Source organism: Gigantopelta aegis, chromosome 4, assembly GCF_016097555.1.
Source record: "Gigantopelta aegis isolate Gae_Host chromosome 4, Gae_host_genome, whole genome shotgun sequence".
Taxonomy (NCBI): Eukaryota; Metazoa; Mollusca; class Gastropoda; order Neomphalida; family Peltospiridae; genus Gigantopelta; species Gigantopelta aegis.
In genome coordinates, this window is record NC_054702.1 from 10,909,063 (window position 1) to 10,928,947 (window position 19,885).

Here is a 19,885-nt window from a genome sequence, read left to right on the forward strand (position 1 = left end):
GTAATTAATAAAATGTGTTTAATTAATATTAAATTAAGGTCATTAAAAAGGTTATCTTTGTTGATAACATGCTACCGTAGTAGCAAACTCTGAACAGTCTCTTTAAATAAAATATATTTTTATATATACGATTATATATGTAAATATGTATAAGGGTTTTGAACAGGTGTGGTTCAGACCAGGAGGTTTTTTTTACAAGTTGGGTTTTGACTGAGAGGGTTAACCTGGATTCTTTTGGAATACCTCTTATTAAATTATTCAGACGTTTGGCCATTATTACTTTTACAACTGATAAAGAACACAAGACGCATTCACTCATCGTTTTGTGACAGGACAGAAAACTTTCAATTACTGTTTCAAGCATGATGCACGGTCATCCGGGATCGATCCCCGTCGGTGGGCCCATTGAGCTATTTATCGTTCCAGCCAGTGCACCACGACTGAAATATCAAAGGCCGTGGTATGTGCTATTCTGTCTGTGGAATGGTGCTCATAAAAGATCCCTTGCTACTAATGGAAAAATCTAGCAGGTTTCCTCTCTAAGATCATATGTCAAATTACCAAAAGTTTGACATCTAATAGCCGTGTCGTTCAAATTTTTTTTTTTTACTGTATCAAGCAACACAGTAAGTACTGCGGATCCAAGACGTTGGGGGAGGACCAGAGGACATGCTCCCCCCCCCCCCGCAAGTACATTTATGTGCCCCTTTTTTCTGGTTTAAAGCACATTCCACTGTGTTTCCCTTTTCTCGAGTTGGTCCACTGTGCACTCCCGCCCCCACCCCCACCCCACTTAAACATTCAAAATATATATTCTGGATCAGGCCCCGCTAAGATTGGAGGAAAAATATCCTCCATTGTCGCAAGAGGTTGAAATACATCAGAAATGCTAAAAAGGTAATATATGTCTGGGTAATGGCAGTCATCAGTTCCAATATACCTTGCACTGCACTAACCCATAATAGTTTGTGGAACATCCCTGTATAAAGCTGTATTACTAACTAGTTCCAATATACCTTGCACTGCACTAACCCATAATAGTTTGTGGAACACCCCTGTATAATGCTGTATTACTAACCATTTCTGGTAATCCCTGCACTGCACTAACACATAAACATTTGTTGAATAACCCTTTATAAAGCTGTATTACTTATCAATTCTGGTATACCTTGCACTTCACTAACCCACACTCGTTTGTGGAACAGCCCTTTATAAAACTGTAGTACTAACCATGTGTGGTGTTCTCTCTTGAGTCTTGTTCTAGATACACGTCTGGACTGCTGGACCCCACCACATTGGTTCCATGGAAAGCATGGGCACTGCTACCTGTAAATAACATACACCAGTCGCATTAATAGAAACTAAATAGACTCTTTTGAGTCTGTTGCCATTAAAACGGACAGTATTAATAATATTCTCACAAATAATACATTTTGGTAATAAAAACTATGAAAAAGTTTGAAATTAAAGGAATAAATATTATTGGGGTGTCCTTTGACGCATTTTAAATATTTAGAGTTTAGGAGAATTCATATGTATGAAATTATTACAGGCTAAACTTCATATTGAGATGCTGCACATGATATAATGATCAGAAATATTCATATTCTAAACTTGACAAAGATAGTCAGAAATAGTTCACCTAAAGATCAGTTACAGGGGCGGGTCTAGGAATATAACAACAGAAGGGACATTCTACACTCTCATTCACTTTAGCTCCCAGAAACACAAGAACCCTGATGGTGTACTATTTTCAACCATCAATTATTGTCTACCAATCCCCCTACTATTTTAAATAATTAAAATACAAAACATATTCAGGCTGAAAATAAAACAATATCTTACAGCTACTGCTCTCTCTTCTGGTTTCCAGTCTTGCTGGTTTACTTCTCATGGAAGAGTGTACCACATTCACTGCAAAATAAGACGCATACGTTGACAGATGGAAACAGAAAGACAACAACGAATACAGACGTTCAGACACACGCGTGCTGAAAGACACACACCGACTGACAGACTGCTACACACAAATGGACCGACAAGCAGACGGTGTTACGAGTTTCTGTGGTTGGTAATGCAATAACCCTAGAATGGGCGGCATATTCAATATGTCTAAAGATAAGAAAGGAGGTGGCAAACACGTTACTCGTACTAACACTGTGACAGGCGGAAACACACAATTTCTTGATTAGAATATTAATTAACATACACTTTCTTGATTAGAATATTAATTAATATACACTTTTGTATTAGAATATTAATTAACATACTCTCGTGATTAGAAAATGTATCAACATACACTCTCTTGATTAGAATATTAATTAACATACACTTTCTTAATTAGAATATTAATTTCTGTATGCAACATCTGAGCCAAGTTCAGCCAGACCGAGGAGAAAAAAACGTTCGCTATACTGACTTGTGCGCTTCATGTTAAACCAAACAACCACATCAGGTACCAGTCAAATATTTCGCGAACGTTACCGTCGCTCGCTGTCGCTGAACACGGGGCTGTTATCTCCTTACATAAATGTAAAGATGATGTTTTCACGCGACTGTTTGGCGCTCACTGGAACTGGAATCCTACTCGGGTTTTGTCAAGTCCTCTTTTGAAATGGTAACCGGTCAAAACCCATCTTATCAAAACCCTTCCCGCTCAGCCCCCCCCCCCCCCCGACCCCTTGTCAAAAGCCACTTTTATGCATATTTACATTTATTATATACATAGCAATCAAATATATAGATCTACAGACACCATAAAAGTTATATCCGGTAAAAAGTCATATTTTCACTGTATTTTAGCTACAGTGTAAATATAGAAATCATATTTACCTTCTTTGTAAAAGTTAAATTATCTCCCTTTGTTTCGTTTGTATTTAAGTTTGATGATTACCAATGCATCTGATCGTATTTGTAAAATAAATAAAAATGTAATTTAAACGACTGTACCTATGAAAAAAGGGTATGAACTGCAATTACGATAATATATATATATATATATATATATATATATATATATATATATATATATATATATAACGAATTGAATACGAAGCTAGATAATGATGACACAATATCCTATCATTGAGTGTAAGCTAAAAGTTAACAGTGTTTGATTCGTTTTATTTTGTTTTGTTTTGGGGTTTTGGGGTTTTGGGGTTGTTGGGGGTTTTTTGGGGGTTTTTTTGGGGGGGGGGGGTTGGGGGGAGCAGGATCGTTTTGTCAGGTAAGTTTGCATAGCAGTATTATTAAATAAATGTTAATTTAATAATGAAATAAAGACAATTTTATTCAAATTTCTTTTAAAAAGTCTATGGTCAAGTACATTTTTTGGAAAAGTTACATCCGAAGACATATATCTTGGCGTTATGTGTTTTCCATAGCAAAAGATATCAACAAAAAGCAAAGGATATTGTCAAACATTAGGAAAGATGTATATAATAAATATACCATTTCATGATGTTTTTGTATTTTTAGATTACGATTTTTATGTCAACTCATGATGTGTGAAAACCATATTTTCACTCATTGCTTCGCAATTCATAATAATATGGTATTTACACATAAAAAAAAAAAATCGTATTAAAAAAACCCATGAAATAGCCTCTATACATTATTTAATTTATAAGTTTCATGGCTTCAAACATATCTATCACGGGAACAATCAGTGACGTCACAAGAAACTGCTTAGAACTGTTTCTATGTAGGTGGTGTTATATTTTAGGGATATGTGTTATTTGGAATACAATTAAAGGGACGGTCATATAGGCCGTCCCACAGGGAACGCCTTGTTTTCATACTATGGAATTTACTACAAATTATTTATTTATAAAACTGAATGTTTTGTAAATAACTTGCACGCAAAAATAGTACGTTTTTGTTATTTCCAAAACACCTTTACTTTTCTTCTTACGTCAAACGAAGCTGAAATTATTAAGACCAGAACTATTTTGTATATATACACACACTGTAATTAATAAAATGTGTTTAATTAATATTAAATTAAGGTCATTAAAAAGGTTATCTTTGTTGATAACATGCTACCGTAGTAGCAAACTCTGAACAGTCTCTTTAAATAAAATATATTTTTATATATACGATTATATATGTAAATATGTATAAGGGTTTTGAACAGGTGTGGTTCAGACCAGGAGGGTTTTTTTTACAAGTTGGGTTTTGACTGAGAGGGTTAACCTGGATTCTTTTGGAATACCTCTTATTAAATTATTCAGACGTTTGGCCATTATTACTTTTACAACTGATAAAGAACACAAGACGCATTCACTCATCGTTTTGTGACAGGACAGAAAACTTTCAATTACTGTTTCAAGCATGATGCACGGTCATCCGGGATCGATCCCCGTCGGTGGGCCCATTGAGCTATTTATCGTTCCAGCCAGTGCACCACGACTGAAATATCAAAGGCCGTGGTATGTGCTATTCTGTCTGTGGAATGGTGCTCATAAAAGATCCCTTGCTACTAATGGAAAAATCTAGCAGGTTTCCTCTCTAAGATCATATGTCAAATTACCAAAAGTTTGACATCTAATAGCCGTGTCGTTCAATTTTTTTTTTTTACTGTATCAAGCAACACAGTAAGTACTGCGGATCCAAGACGTTGGGGGAGGCCCAGAGGACATGCCCCCCCCCCCCCCCCCCCGCAAGTACATTTATGTGCCCCTTTTTTCTGGTTTAAAGCACATTCCACTGTGTTTCCCTTTTCTCGAGTTGGTCCACTGTGCACTCCCGCCCCCACCCCCACCCCACTTAAACATTCAAAATATATATTCTGGATCAGGCCCCGCTAAGATTGGAGGAAAAATATCCTCCATTGTCGCAAGAGGTTGAAATACATCAGAAATGCTAAAAAGGTAATATATGTCTGGGTAATGGCAGTCATCAGTTCCAATATACCTTGCACTGCACTAACCCATAATAGTTTGTGGAACATCCCTGTATAAAGCTGTATTACTAACTAGTTCCAATATACCTTGCACTGCACTAACCCATAATAGTTTGTGGAACACCCCTGTATAATGCTGTATTACTAACCATTTCTGGTAATCCCTGCACTGCACTAACACATAAACATTTGTTGAATAACCCTTTATAAAGCTGTATTACTTATCAATTCTGGTATACCTTGCACTTCACTAACCCACACTCGTTTGTGGAACAGCCCTTTATAAAACTGTAGTACTAACCATGTGTGGTGTTCTCTCTTGAGTCTTGTTCTAGATACACGTCTGGACTGCTGGACCCCACCACATTGGTTCCATGGAAAGCATGGGCACTGCTACCTGTAAATAACATACACCAGTCGCATTAATAGAAACTAAATAGACTCTTTTGAGTCTGTTGCCATTAAAACGGACAGTATTAATAATATTCTCACAAATAATACATTTTGGTAATAAAAACTATGAAAAAGTTTGAAATTAAAGGAATAAATATTATTGGGGTGTCCTTTGACGCATTTTAAATATTTAGAGTTTAGGAGAATTCATATGTATGAAATTATTACAGGCTAAACTTCATATTGAGATGCTGCACATGATATAATGATCAGAAATATTCATATTCTAAACTTGACAAAGATAGTCAGAAATAGTTCACCTAAAGATCAGTTACAGGGGCGGGTCTAGGAATATAACAACAGAAGGGACATTCTACACTCCCCCCCCCCCCCCCCCCCCCCTCCACCAAAACATTAGAACAGATAAAAACACATTGACAGTTAGGCTCAGGTAGTCATGGCACCACGACGAATCCTCCATCTCGAGTTATTATGGCCGAATTTGTATTTAGCATAAGACCATTTTATTTCGTGATGCTGTAAAAACCAGAGTCATGGTAATTAAATCATATCAATGTTTTATCTTGTTTTCTACTCGCCCCTGTGACTGACCCTTTGTTATACGAAGATTTCTCATCAGTGTGTATAGTGTTTTTATTATTCTCTCTTAAACGCTTTGTTTTTGTTAAAACGTCTCTGGTTGATTTATTTCAACTTATTTTCGTGCTTATATCCAATTAAGGTTCAAGCACGCTGTCCCGGGCACACATCTCAGCTATCTGGGCAGTCTGTTAAAGACAGTGGGTTAGTTGTTAGTTGGTTAGTGAGAGAGAAGAGGGTGTAGTGGCCTTATACCTACCCACTGTGAACCCTGTACCTACCAGCCTGTAGTCCGATGGCTTAACCACTGCACCACCGAGGCCGGTTCTGTGATCGAAAACATAATGATTGGGCCCAAGTTTGCCAGCTTACAGGGCCCTCTACTAAACCAACCCCGTTCTCATTACCTGAGCTGCTGGAATAAGGTTGCGGGGTCCGCGCTCCTGCGACTCCCCTGATAGACGGTGGGTTATAAAACTGATTTGATTGAATCGACTGATGCCCGTACTGACTTCTGGTGCTGGCTTTGCTCATTGCCGATTTCGGCCGGTTATAACTGGAGTTTGATGAAACAGAACCTACAGTTTAATAAAAAAAAGTATAATATTACAACAGAAAACAAATAGCAAAGTAAACAAAAATCAGCCACGCACCCGACAAACCCTCTCTTTGGTGCTATTATTGTGGAATTTGCTACAGTTTGCACATTACATAACATCATTGCAGTTTAGGATGACAAAAACAATAGTGATGAAATCTGGCATATGATTTTGAACTTATAGGGACTTGCCCTCAGTTTACCATTGTAAGACATTTCCGACTAACTAAGCCGTTTTGGAAAGGAAGGAAGGAACTGTTTTATTTAACAACGCACTCAACACATTTTATTTACGGTTATATGGCGTCAGACATATGGTTAAGGACCACACATATATTGAGAGAGGAAATCCGCTGTCGCCACTTCATGGGCTACTCTTTTTTATTAGCAGCAAGGGATCTCTTATATGCACCACCCCACAGACCAGATAGTACATACCACGGCCTTTGTTACACCAGTTGTGGAGCACTCACTGGAGTTAGAAATAGCCCAATGGGTCTACAGACGAAGCCATTTTGGAGACAACTATTGCATATTAACTACATTTTCTTGTTTAGAATGCCAGTGTCTGTATACCCAAGTATATATTTGCGTTCCTGCTCCGATGTTTGTACCTGTGATTGTTCATTTGTTTGTTTTAAGTGCAACATTATTGGGATTAGGGTTACATGCTACACACGTTAGGACAGTAGACACCTTGTTTATACAAGATACTGATATTCAAAACAGGAAAATATCTTTAATATGTCATCTAGATTTGGGATCGATACCCGTCGCTGGGCCCATTGGGCTATTTCTTTTGCCAGCCAGTGCACCACGACTAGTATATTAAAGGTCGTGGTATGTGCTATCCTGCTGTGGGATGATGCATATAAAAGACTTGTTGCTACTAATAAAAAAATGTAGCGGGTTTTTTCTCTAAGATTATGTTAAAATTACCAAATGTTTGACATCCAACAGCCGAAGATTAATTAATCAATGTGCTCTAGTGGTGTCGTTAAACAAAACAAACTAACTAGAAGGATCTGTTAGTCGTAATCTTTCTAAAGTGGGCAATCCCTCTTTTTTCCTTCTTTCTTTCTCTTTTTTTTGTTTGGTTAAAACGACACCGTGAACATTACCTGTACTACTTGCTCGACTGAAGGAATAAGGTTGCTGGGTTCGTGCCTCCGTGACTCTTCTGATAGACGGTGGGTTAGCAAACATATTTGATTGGATCGTTTGACGGTTATAACTGGAGTTTGATGAAATAGAACCTGAATAAATAATTAATATATTACTCAAGGGCAGGAACCATGATTTGGTGGGAGTAAAAAGGCCACTTGTTGGAGTTGTACTTGAAGTGTTTAGGTGTTTTGGGAGAGGGTGTTACACCTCCAAAATACCAATGGATTTGCTACTATTCATTGCCGGTAAGAACTCAGTTTTACAAAAGCAAGTCGATATGGGTCTGGTTTCTGTACGAAATTTAGATGAACTGAGAATGTTATTTGAGTTTTAAATACATTTGTAATTATCAATATAGGTTAACACTGTAGTTTACCTATGGCAACAATCTGGGATAAGTTCAGTCAACAGCTCCAACTGATAACGTCGGCTAGACTCGTTTATGCGATTCACCTTAAACCAAATGGCCACGTTGGGAACCAATCAAATAGTTCGCGAACGTCAGCGAAACGTTTGCTGGTTGAACTTGGGGCAGATTCCATAGCAGTTGGAAAATAAAATAGCAATATCCTCAATATAAATATTCCGCCCTAAAGCGTGTTTTTGTTTGTATATATATATTTAAAATGTGGTTACTAAATTGGGGGCACAGAAACACACACACACAGACACACACACACACTGACAGACAGACACACACACACACAGACACACACACACAGAGACACACACAGACACAGACACACACACACACACACAGAGAGACACACACCCTCGTCTCAGCCTTTTTGTTGGTACGGGTTTACACACCCTCGTCTCAGCCTTTTTGTTGGTACTGGTTTGCTTTACAAAGTTATGTTTGTTTTGTTTAACGACATTATTGGAGCCCATTGATATGTATCATGCATTGGCTATTGGATGTTAAACAATATTATGCTATTTTTGGACATGTGGCCTTTGAGGAAACCCACTATATTTTTCCATTAGATCTTTTATATACATTTTCCCACTGGTAGGACAGTACAGCTCAATGTCTTTGATATAATAGTGGTGGGGCACTGGTTGGAACGGGAGAAATCCCAATCACATAATGGGTCTACTGAGGTGGTTCGATCCTACAACGTAAGCACCTCACGCGAACGCCATACCGCCCGAGCACGTAGCCCACTGGTAAAGCACTCGCTTGATGTGCGGTCGGTTTGGGATCGATCCCCATCGGTAGGCCCATTGGGCTATTTCTCGTTTCAGCCAGTACACCACGACAGGTGTATCAACGGCCGTGGTATGTGCTGTACTGTCTGTGGTATGGTGCATATAAAAGATTGATTGCTACTAATGGAAAAATGTAGCGAGTTTCCTCTCTAAAACAATATGTCAAAATTAGCAAATGTTTGACATCCAGTAGCCGATGATTAATAAATTAATATGCTCTAGAGGTGTCGTAAACAAAACAACAAATAAAAATGGGTTAAGGCAGATATAGAGCCCTGATTTGTCATGACTGCCACACTACGGTCTGGGAGGGATGGACGTACCGTTAAGACTATCTGTTTTTAAATTAATACAATTACTGTCTGTTTAGAATAGAAAACAACTTTGTAACCTTGGAAAATATTTTAAACGTGCATTACATTTACGACCAAATACGTGTAACTGTCCATCCTCCAAATACACATCCACTTGTTTATGTTTATGCTGATCAATTATTGTTTAAATATGTTTTATAATATTGTATATAATTGTATGCTTATGAGCCACACGGCATAAAGTAAATAAACTACTACTACCACTACCACCATACCTTGATCGATGCCGTAAAAACTGCTCTTCACTTGTGACACTGCTGTGAAATAAAGAATAAAATACAGAGCAATCAATAACAGAAGGAACAGTACTGAAACTTTATCAGAGGTTAACAGGCACTCTCTCTCTCTCTCTATAGGGTGTACACTACCAAATCAAATCCCATAGACGACAATAGTAACATATACGGCTAAAACTCCTACCTGCAACGTATCAACCGACATAAACGCCACAGATATAAATACTACCACCCCTTACGCTTAAAGTGAAACAGAAAAAAATGGGGGTCAAGCTGCTCGTTTCTGAGATAACGGGTAGCGTCTATGACTACCCTAGTTTCGCACAAAATTTTAGTACTTTTTTTTACAGGTACCCCATACATGTTTCAAGCACAAGGCTACTTGACACATTGGTACTAGATGAAATAAAATTGCACATTTATTTTACCCAGATGAAACTATTATTTTTTACAACCAACACACTCACATTTATAACCAATCACAGGACTTGTGGTGTTCACTTCTCTATCAAAAGTTCGGTGCACCTCGAACTTTGACCCAGCCGGAAGTTATTTGGTATTGTACTACCTATATATATATATATATATATATATATATATATATATATATATATATATATATATATATATATATATATATATATCTCACACAGACACCACACACACACAAACACAAATACAAACACACACACAAAAACCACACACACACACACACACACACAAACACACACACACACACTCACAAACATACACACACGCGCACACAAACACATACACACACATACACACACCACAGACACACAAACACTCATACACACATACATACATACAAACACGCACATACATACATACAAACACACACATACAAACACACACATACACGCACACATAAATGTTCGTGCAAGGTGTGTCCACTGTTTCATGCACGTAAGCGGGATCGACAAAAGTAATTTGATTTATCCCTAAATGTACTTTATTCAACCATCTTCATAACCACCATACTCCATTTGTTAACGACATTTTGTAAAAATAATTGAATTATGGCAAAGGTCCATAATTCAAAAAATAAAATTGCCGAGAGGGATGACATGGATTTCACTCCATCATGGTTCAGTTAAGGTGATGCGATAGCTAGATTTCGTTTCCAACAATTAATGTAATTTTTATTTATTATCCATTTTTAGAGAAATAAGGTCCTTAAATCCGTGACAGTAAGCCTTTAAATATTAAATTATTTACTCGATATTGCGGATTTTTTTTTTTTTTTTTTTTTTTTTTTTTTTTAAATTTCATACTTCCTTTCTTATGGACCGGCCTCGGTGGCGTCGTGGCAGGTCATCGGTCTACAGGCTGGTAGGTACTGGGTTCGGATCCCAGTCGAGGCATGGGATTTTTAATCCAGATACCAACTCCAAACGCTGAGTGAGTGCTCCGCAAGGCTCAATGGGTAGGTGTAAACCACTTGCACCGACCAGTGATCCATAACTGGTTCAACAAAGGCCATGGTTTGTGCTATCCTGCCTGTGGGAAGCGCAAATAAAAGATCCCTTGCTGCCAATCGAAAGAGTAGCCCATGTAGTGGCGACAGCGGGTTTCCTCTCAAAATCTGTGTGGTCCTTAACCATATGTCTGACGCCATATAACCGTAAATAAAATGTGTTGAGTGCGTCGTTAAATAAAAACACTTCTTTCTTTTCCTTTCTTATGGATATGGTTATATTCTCTGCATATTCCCTTAAAGAAAAATCTACTTGAGATTGCGGCTTGAACAACAGTTTGTAAAACGTGCGGGTATTGATTATGATGATACACATACTTCGATCCCTGCGAACATGGTTGTTTACTTTAATATAATATACTCGACAATGCGACTTCAGTAACACAGTATTGATACTGAGAACGATATGCATACTTCGTTTTCTGTGAATATGATTATATCTTTCCAATAATCAATAATGCCGCCTTTACAATATAGTATAATCAGACCGTATAAACCGGGAGAGGGTCCACCCCACCCCCTTCCCCTCCACTTGAGGCTCAAAACCGTTGCACGTTTGTCTTCCTATATTGAACATAAGAAGCGCAAATATTAATTTAGTTTTCTTTAATTTATAAAAAATATTTCAGTTTGAACCCCATTAGCATTAGGGTTTATTAAAATTTCAACATCTCGTTTATTAAAATATCAACATCTCGTTTATTAAAATATCAACGTCTCGTCAATATACAATGTATATACATAAATATACTTACTTCGTTTCCTGTGAAGATGGCTGTATTCTCTCAATATCCCCTTCAGTATTTGTTCCATGTTTCTTTGCCGCCGTACCCGTACCGACGTGCCGTCGTTGTCGGTGGTGTATTTAAATCCATTGAACGACGTCAAATTCACGCTGACCTTCCCCGTAACCAGCCCCTCAGACTCGAGTAATTTCAGCAGATACAGACGTCGGTTCCCGTCTGTGACGAAGAATTTTCCTTCGTAGTACATCGCATCCATTTTAGGAAGCACTGTCTCCGGGCTGTCAACTTTTAGTAGGCTCCTGAACGAGTCCTGGAGGGTCCTACCACCACGAAAATAATCCGCAATGCTGTCCTGGGCGAAACGAAGTTCAGACGGATAGAACTCCATACCTTTCTCGTTACTTTCTTTGTGTTTAGCTCATATGGTTAATAATAGCCAGGTAAAGCGTGTTTCTCGGTTCGTGTTAACCTGAAAATTTATCTACGAATACTAAACGCAGACTTCAGTTTCGATATTGAAATTCTCGGAAAGGCAAATGGGCAAATAACTATATCGAGCTGTTCCGGGAATCCCGTCAGCAGTGTAACGATTTCCAGGTAACATCATTGGGAAAGTGAAAGTAGAACTGATTCGCGGCTTTGTTGTTACCAAATACAATCTTATTAACGATAATGTTAACATTTGTTTACAAAAGTAAAGAAAGTAGCAGTATGGTATATATACATCGGCATTGTGATACCTCTTATCTAATACCAGGTCCGTAGAAATCGGGGACGTAGGCATGTGGCTGCCATACTACATAATGTACGCCAAAATTGAGATCCCCTTTCATTTATTGTTCCTACGAGCCTGCATATTCTTCAAAGTAACTCTGGAGTCTTTAAGGGTCACCCGAAATTTACAATCAAAAAGTCCTAACAGCATGCGTGATGTTTACAATGGCTGAACGTCAGCGATCTATAGTAAACAACCTATGTATACACGGGGGGGGGGGGGGGGGGATGTAGCCCAGTAGTAAAGCGCTTGCTTGATGTGCGGTCGGTTTGAGATCGATACTTGTCGGTGGGCCTATTGTTCTATTTCTCGTTTAAGACAGTGCACCACGACTGGTACACCAAACGCCGTGGTCAGTGGCGGATCCATAAAATCCATTGGGGGGAGGGGGGGTGAGTGACATGAGGTGGAATGCCAAGGGAACTTTGGGGGAGGTTTGGAGGGGGATAGTAAAATAAAAAATGAAAATTAATATATAATAAAATTATAACTATCGCATATACCCTCAGGATAATTCGGAATGTTTTCAAATTATTTTTAAATCACTGGCAGGATTCTGCAAGTAAGGTTTTGATTGGTGGACATGAGCTCCAAATGGCTGGTGTTAGATCCACATGTAGTAGTGGAGCTAATTTTAATTAGATTGACATTTGATAATTCTGACACGTAGCCATCAGAGGAAACTCGCTTCATTTTTGTCCTAATGTAGCAAGGGACCTTTTATATGCACTTCCCCACAGACAGGAAAACACATACCACGGACTTTGACCAGTTACGGTGCACTGTTTGGAACGAGAAACAAACCCCAATCAGTTGAATGGATCCACCGAGGTGATTTGATCCTGTGACCCCAGCAGCTCAGGTGAGGCTCACCCGACTGAACTATATACCCCCAAACCCCACCCACTCACCCACGCCTAATGACCACCCCGTTCTAAGACCAATCAACTATAAGATTATGTCTAATAATGATTACCAATGCAAAGTATTATTTTATTTTACAGTTATACTTCAGTTCTGAATTTACTTGCTTACGTCAATGACCGACCAAATCAGCTGTGATATGTTTGATATGAGTTTAGAATATAATTGTATTTACACGTTTGTTTATTTGTTATATTTAACATAGTATTGACTTTCACAAAATAAATATATTTATCAGACTACATGTATATTGTATTGCGTTTGGTTATTTACTTGTGTGGCACTTATATTGAATTATGAAGGTTAATTTTGTTTAAAATACATGTTTCTCATATATTACAGCAAAGTCTAAGAAATGTCAACATTTGCAAAACACATTTTCTACTCATCTTCGAAGCCTATTAAAAAGGTACTCAGAAGGAAAAAAAACCTATTGGCGTATTGTTAGTTTGTGTTCCAATACTGGATCAAACAGCGGTTCATTTTTCGGTTCTGTTGAAAGTTTGCCAAATTTCTGCCGTCACGACTTCTACATTATTGTCCAGTTGCTAGTCTGGACGCTCTTCCAACTTGATTATCTTCGTAGAACTCATTAGTTGTTAATCTGAGCGCACCATTCTAAGTCAGGAGTTGGGGGAATTACAACGCAACAGTCGACGTGGCCAACTTTGTCGTGACAGTTGACAGTCTTAGATTAGCATAAGGCTACCACACCGACTTCTCTCTAGCTACTAACAGTAACACCTGTTCTGAACAAACAGCACATATAGCCGAGGTTTAATTGTGCCCTTGACAGCAAACTTGAACATTAAGTGGGTGAAATTTTGTGGACCAGTTGGGCACTAAGACAAGTAACACTAATCTTATTACTAGTAAGGCCAGTAACACTAATCTTATTACTAATAAGGCCAATAACACTAATCGTATTACTAGTAAGGCTAGTAACACTAATCTTATTACTAGTAAGGCTAGTAACACTAATCTTATGACTAGTAAGGCCAGTAACACTAATCTTATTACTAGTAAGGCTAGTAACACTAATCGTATTACTAATAAGGCCAATAACACTAATCTTATTACTAGTAAGGCTAGTAACACTAATCTTATTACTAGTAAGGTCAATAACAGTAATCGTATTATTAATAAGGTCAGTAACACTAATCTTATTACTAATAAGGCCAATAACACTAATCTTATTACTAGTAAGGCTAGTAACACTAATCGCATTACTAGTAAGGCCAGTAACACTAATCTTATCACTAGTAATCGTATTACTAATAAGATCAATAATACTAATCTTATTACTAGTAAGGCCAAGCACACTAATGTTATTACTAGTAAGGCCAGTAACACTAATCGTATTACTAATAAGGCCAATAACACTAATCTTATTACTAGTAAGGCTAGTAATACTAATCTTATTACTAGTAAGGCTAGTAACACTAATCACATTACTAGTAAGGCCAGTAACACTAATCTTATCACTAGTAATCGTATTACTAATAAGGTCAATAATACTAATCTTATTACTAGTAAGGCCAAGCACACTAATGTTATTACTAGTAAGGCCAGTAACACTAATCGTATTACTAATAAGGCCAATAACACTAATCTTATTACTAGTAAGGCTAGTAACACTAATCTTATTACTAGTAAGGTCAATAACAGTAATCGTATTATTAATAAGGTCAGTAACACTAATCTTATTACTAATAAGGCCAATAACACTAATCTTATTACTAGTAAGGCTAGTAACACTAATCACATTACTAGTAAGGCCAGTAACACTAATCTTATCACTAGTAATCGTATTACTAATAAGGTCAATAATACTAATCTTATTACTAGTAAGGCCAAGCACACTAATGTTATTACTAGTAAGGCCAGTAACACTAATCGTATTACTAATAAGGCCAATAACACTAATCTTATTACTAGTAAGGCTAGTAATACTAATCTTATTACTAGTAAGGCTAGTAACACTAATCACATTACTAGTAAGGCCAGTAACACTAATCTTATCACTAGTAATCGTATTACTAATAAGGTCAATAATACTAATCTTATTACTAGTAAGGCCGAGCACACTAATGTTATTACTAGTAAGGCCAGTAACACTAATCGTATTACTAATAAGGCCAGTAACACTAATCTTATTACTAGTAAGGCCAGTAACACTAATCTTATTACTAATAAGGCCAGTAACTCTAATCTTATTACTAGTAAGGCCAGTAACACTAATCTTATTACTAATAAGGCCAGTAACTCTAATCTTATTACTAATAAGGTCAGTAACACTAATGTTATTACTAATAAGGCCAGTAACTCTAATCTTATTACTAATAAGGCCAGTAACACTAATCTTATTACTAATAAGGCCAGTAACACTAAGCTTATTACTAATAAGGCCAGTAACACTAATCTTATTACTAATAAGGCCAGTAACTCTAACCTTATTACTAATAAGGCCAGTAACACTAATCTTATTACTAATAAGGCCAGTAATACTAATCTTATATATCTCATCAAACATGATACACAAATTTTGTAACGTGTTTGATGAGATTACTTTCCCCCCGGTTTGGGAGTTTCGTACTGTATACTAATCTTATAATTTTCGGCCAGAAATATGATTCATCACAGGATCGAATTCCTGAAGTAGACTCTAAGGGTTTTTTCCCGTCCTAACAAGTACACACGAGTCGTACATCAAACGCTGTGGTATATACTGTCCTGTCTATGGTAAAATGCATATAAAGAATCCAATGGGGGTGGGATGTGCTCCAGTGGTAGAGCACTCGCCTGATGCGCGGTCGGTCTGGGATCGATCCCCGTCGGTGGGCCCACTGGGCTATTTCTCGTTCCAGCCAGTGCACCAAGACTGGTATATCAAAGGCCGTGGTATGTGCTATCCTGAATGTGGGATGTGTATATGAAAGAGTTCTATACTAATGGGAAACATGTAGCGGGTTTCCTCTCTAAGACTATATGTCAAATTTACCAAATGTTGAACATCCAATAGCGGATGATTAATATATCAATGTTCTCTAGTGGCATGGAAAATAAAAGAATAGAACATCATGTAACTTTCAAGTTTAATACTATGTTTGGTATTGAAGGGAGCACCATAAACAAATTGCATTGTCAGGCGTAGAAACAAAAGTGTGTGAATCTGGGAACTTGACTAGAAACAATAATTAAGTAAGGTAGGTAGGGTTTTTGTTGTTGTTGCTTTTTTCTTTTAAATATTAATTTTAAAAAATCAGATAATAATAACAATAATAATAATAATTTAATAATAATAATAATAATAATTTAATAATAATAATAAGAAGAAGAAATAGGGTTCCCGAAAACACACTTTTTAGGCCTTTGTTTGTTTGCTTTCAATTATCAACACAGCCACATCCAGAATGCCGTCAGGTGGGTTTTTTTTCTTGTAAAGGTTCGTTGCATTTCTTCATTACAGTATAATACAACCTGTAAATTATGGAAATATATATATAAATAAATAATTAATTAATTAATTAATTAATTAATACAGTAGTAACTACATTAATACATAATACTGAAAATAAATAACATAATAAACAAGCTTAAACGAGTGATAGTTTTAAAAAAATGAAAAAATCAAACAAATTAATTAAACAAAATAAAGATAAATAACCTCCCCAACGTTTGGCCACAGACTAGAGTTATCTACCCATTCAGTACGGAAATGTATGCGAGGAAATGTAGTTTTGTTGTGATCTGATTATTGGCTGGGGAGCTGCTTTGTACTCTGAATTGTTACACTGGCTTTGACAGGGAAAAGGATGCAGTTTGTGAATATGTGCACTTTGTTTAAACTGGATTATGGATACTGCATACCTTTGTGTAAAAAGCACAGAAATGGTTGTAAATCAGCCCCTTAGCCCACGTGTGTTTGTTTACATTGATATAACGTAAAAGCAAAAACTAGCTGGGTAACTGGGATTGTCGTTTTGATTGGTCATTTGCCCAGGCAGGTAAACTTTCTTGTGAAATGGCAATGAGAGATTAATAAAACTGCTATAGCCACTGGGGCTATATTATGATAAAACATAGTGTAATTAACTGTGGTCTGAGCACACCACCAAGTAGCTCGAGTCACCTCTACTGCTCTAGCTCCCCCCCCCCCCCCCCATTGATATGTTGTAGTGTACAACATACAATATGGGGAGGGCTAGTGGTCGCTCGAGCTATCCACCGAACTTCGAAAATACAGTAAATATATGTTTAAATTAGTGCTTGAAGTATATACTGAATGAATGAACGAATGCTTAACGACACCTCAGCTTGAAGATACATCGACTATTTGATGTCAAGACAAAGGTAGATATATTATTACATTTTTGCTGTATGGTTTATTTCGATATTTGGTCGATATAATGAAAGCATGCAAGGGATCTTTTGTATACACTTTCTGATAGACCGAACCATACATACCACAGCCTTTGATGTTCCAGTTCAGTATAAATCTTAAAGTTCGAAAGGAGCATTTACAATGTTAAAGTCTATGGCAAGATTATGTCTTAGTCTAGTTAAGTCGGTAGAGCGCTCGTCTGCGGTGCTTGGATCGAACCTCTTATCTGATTTTTTTTTCTCGGACCTAACCAGTGCCCCATGGCCTGTACATAAAATGACACGGTATGTGCAGTGTGCTGTCATGTCTGTGGGGAAATATATATATATAAATTCCTTGCTGCTGATGGAAACACGTAGCGGGTGTCTTCGAAGACTTCAGGTAAGAAGTATCAAACGATTCACACCAATGGTTAATAAATCAATGTGTTCTAGTGGTGTCGTTAAACAAAACAATTAAACGCCCCTTTTATGTAAGCCTATTATATGGCTTTACAATATTAAATTACTCAATGGGGTGTAATCTTTGCTACGCACTGAGAAGTTTCAATGTGGTGTAGTGGCCTCACACTGGGCTGTCCTGCCAAAATAGAGCCGCCATCATATGCGTATGCGTTTACAGGGAGGGCTCTAGACTGTGGCAAGCGACGTTTCTAGGCGATTCAAGAAAAAAAAGTTACAAAATCCTTCCCCTGTACACGCGCCTGGCCATGTAGATAGCCAGCCTCATTAGTCGAGGCTGTATACATGTAACACATTACGGTTGTATTTATAGAATATTACGCAATATTTAGAACGTTGTGTGTACGGTAGTCGACTAGACCTGAGCGCAAAAAAAAAAATCCTTACTAAATGCGGCATCGTGTGAGTACAAAGAAGGCAGTCCGCAGTACAAATCAAAAAACGAGAAGCAGTCAGAACGATGGGAAATGTTTAAAACGGACTGTGTATTATATTATAGATTAGATATATTTATACTCCCCACCCCAGTTCAGTCAAAAATTCCAACGGGAGAACATTACCTTCGTTTCTATATCTCTCATTGTGTACGTGCTGTTCTATTATCAACTCGAGTGTCGCGTCCGTGTTTTGTCTTCCCCGAATTCTAACGTACGCACCACCGCAGTCCGTCGTGTGCTGCTTGTCGAACAGAGTCGAGTCAAAACGCCGGACGTACACGGTAATCTCATTAACCAACCCAAACTTTTCCAGCTTCTGCAACAGGTACAGTCTGCGATTTCCCCTTACGACGTACAGGTGCCCGTCGTGGTGCATAACCTCCATCCGAGGGAGAGACTGAACATTTATTTTGTTGTTCAGCAAATCTCGCAGTGAGTTCTCCAGTGTGTAGCCACCTCGGAATTTATATCCAATGCTGTCGTGAGTGAAGCGGAGCTGGGACGGACGGACGGATCTTGATCCGAGTGTCGGCCGAACGGCCCTTTCGTTATACGATGTCACGTTCGTACTGTCTGCGTTCCCCATTTTGACTTAGAGAACCGTCGTGCAGGGTGACCTAGATATTTCCAGGAAAAGAATTAACGACCATTTCCTTCCTTCTGGGAAAACGAAAGTAGAAATTGTGTATTTCGTGTCTGCAGCAATATGTTGGGTGCGGATTTATGCATGTGACGTACGCTTAAAGGGACATTCCTAAGTTTGCTGCATTGTAAGATGTTTCCGACTAATAAAATATTTCTACGATTAAACTTACATATTAAATATATTTTCTTGTTTAGAATATCAGTGTCTGTATATTTAATGTGTTTCTGGTCGTCTTAATATTTGTCAGAAGCCCAAACTGGATTTCGTCTACACATAATTTCGTACGTACGAAACAAATATATTTTCGGAAATAAAACGAAATTTGACCCAGCACAAATATTAGAACGACCAGAAACATGATTAATATACAGCCACTAATATTTTATGCAATAAAATATATTTGATATGTAATTACAATCGTTAAAAAGTCTGTGTTAGTCGATAACATCTTCAACATTGCAGCAAACTCAGGAATGTCCTTTTAAGCGTATGGGTTGAAAGTTTTGTTGTGGGGGAGGCTAATTTTTGCCC

General features: G+C 37.6%; 2 protein-coding genes across 4 annotated transcripts in view; both read right to left on the reverse strand.

Moving 5' to 3' along the window:
• Positions 1–12,231, reverse strand: part of LOC121372656 — a 90,308-nt gene extending 78,077 nt beyond the window's left edge. Inside the window, exons 1-7 of one of the 3 annotated variants that reach the window (XM_041499097.1) lie at positions 11,737–12,231; positions 9,463–9,504; positions 7,616–7,750; positions 6,304–6,474; positions 5,205–5,300; positions 1,846–1,914; positions 1,231–1,326 (exon numbers count right to left, since the gene is read on the reverse strand). In XM_041499097.1, the coding sequence (XP_041355031.1) occupies positions 1,231–1,326; positions 1,846–1,914; positions 5,205–5,300; positions 6,304–6,474; positions 7,616–7,750; positions 9,463–9,504; positions 11,737–12,115 (988 nt within the window). In that variant the 5' untranslated portion in view covers positions 12,116–12,231. The remainder of the gene's footprint in view (positions 1–1,230; positions 1,327–1,845; positions 1,915–5,204; positions 5,301–6,303; positions 6,475–7,615; positions 7,751–9,462; positions 9,505–11,736) is intronic. The other 2 variants (XM_041499098.1, XM_041499100.1) reach the window with 2 other exon arrangements.
• A 4,278-nt stretch (positions 12,232–16,509) lies between these two features.
• On the reverse strand, positions 16,510–19,349 carry LOC121372096. The gene is made up of 2 exons (XM_041498359.1): positions 18,832–19,349; positions 16,510–16,906 (listed from the first exon to the last, which is right to left on the reverse strand). Exons 1-2 carry the CDS (start codon positions 19,292–19,294, stop codon positions 16,890–16,892), a joined length of 480 nt encoding a protein of 159 aa, XP_041354293.1. The 5' UTR covers positions 19,295–19,349; the 3' UTR covers positions 16,510–16,889.
• Between the last annotated feature and the right edge of the window lie 536 nt (positions 19,350–19,885).

Bases quoted from the DNA above. Each gene is read 5' to 3' on its own strand.
- LOC121372096 (XM_041498359.1), bottom strand. From the start codon at position 19,294: ATGGGGAACGCAGACAGTACGAACGTGACATCGTATAACGAAAGGGCC.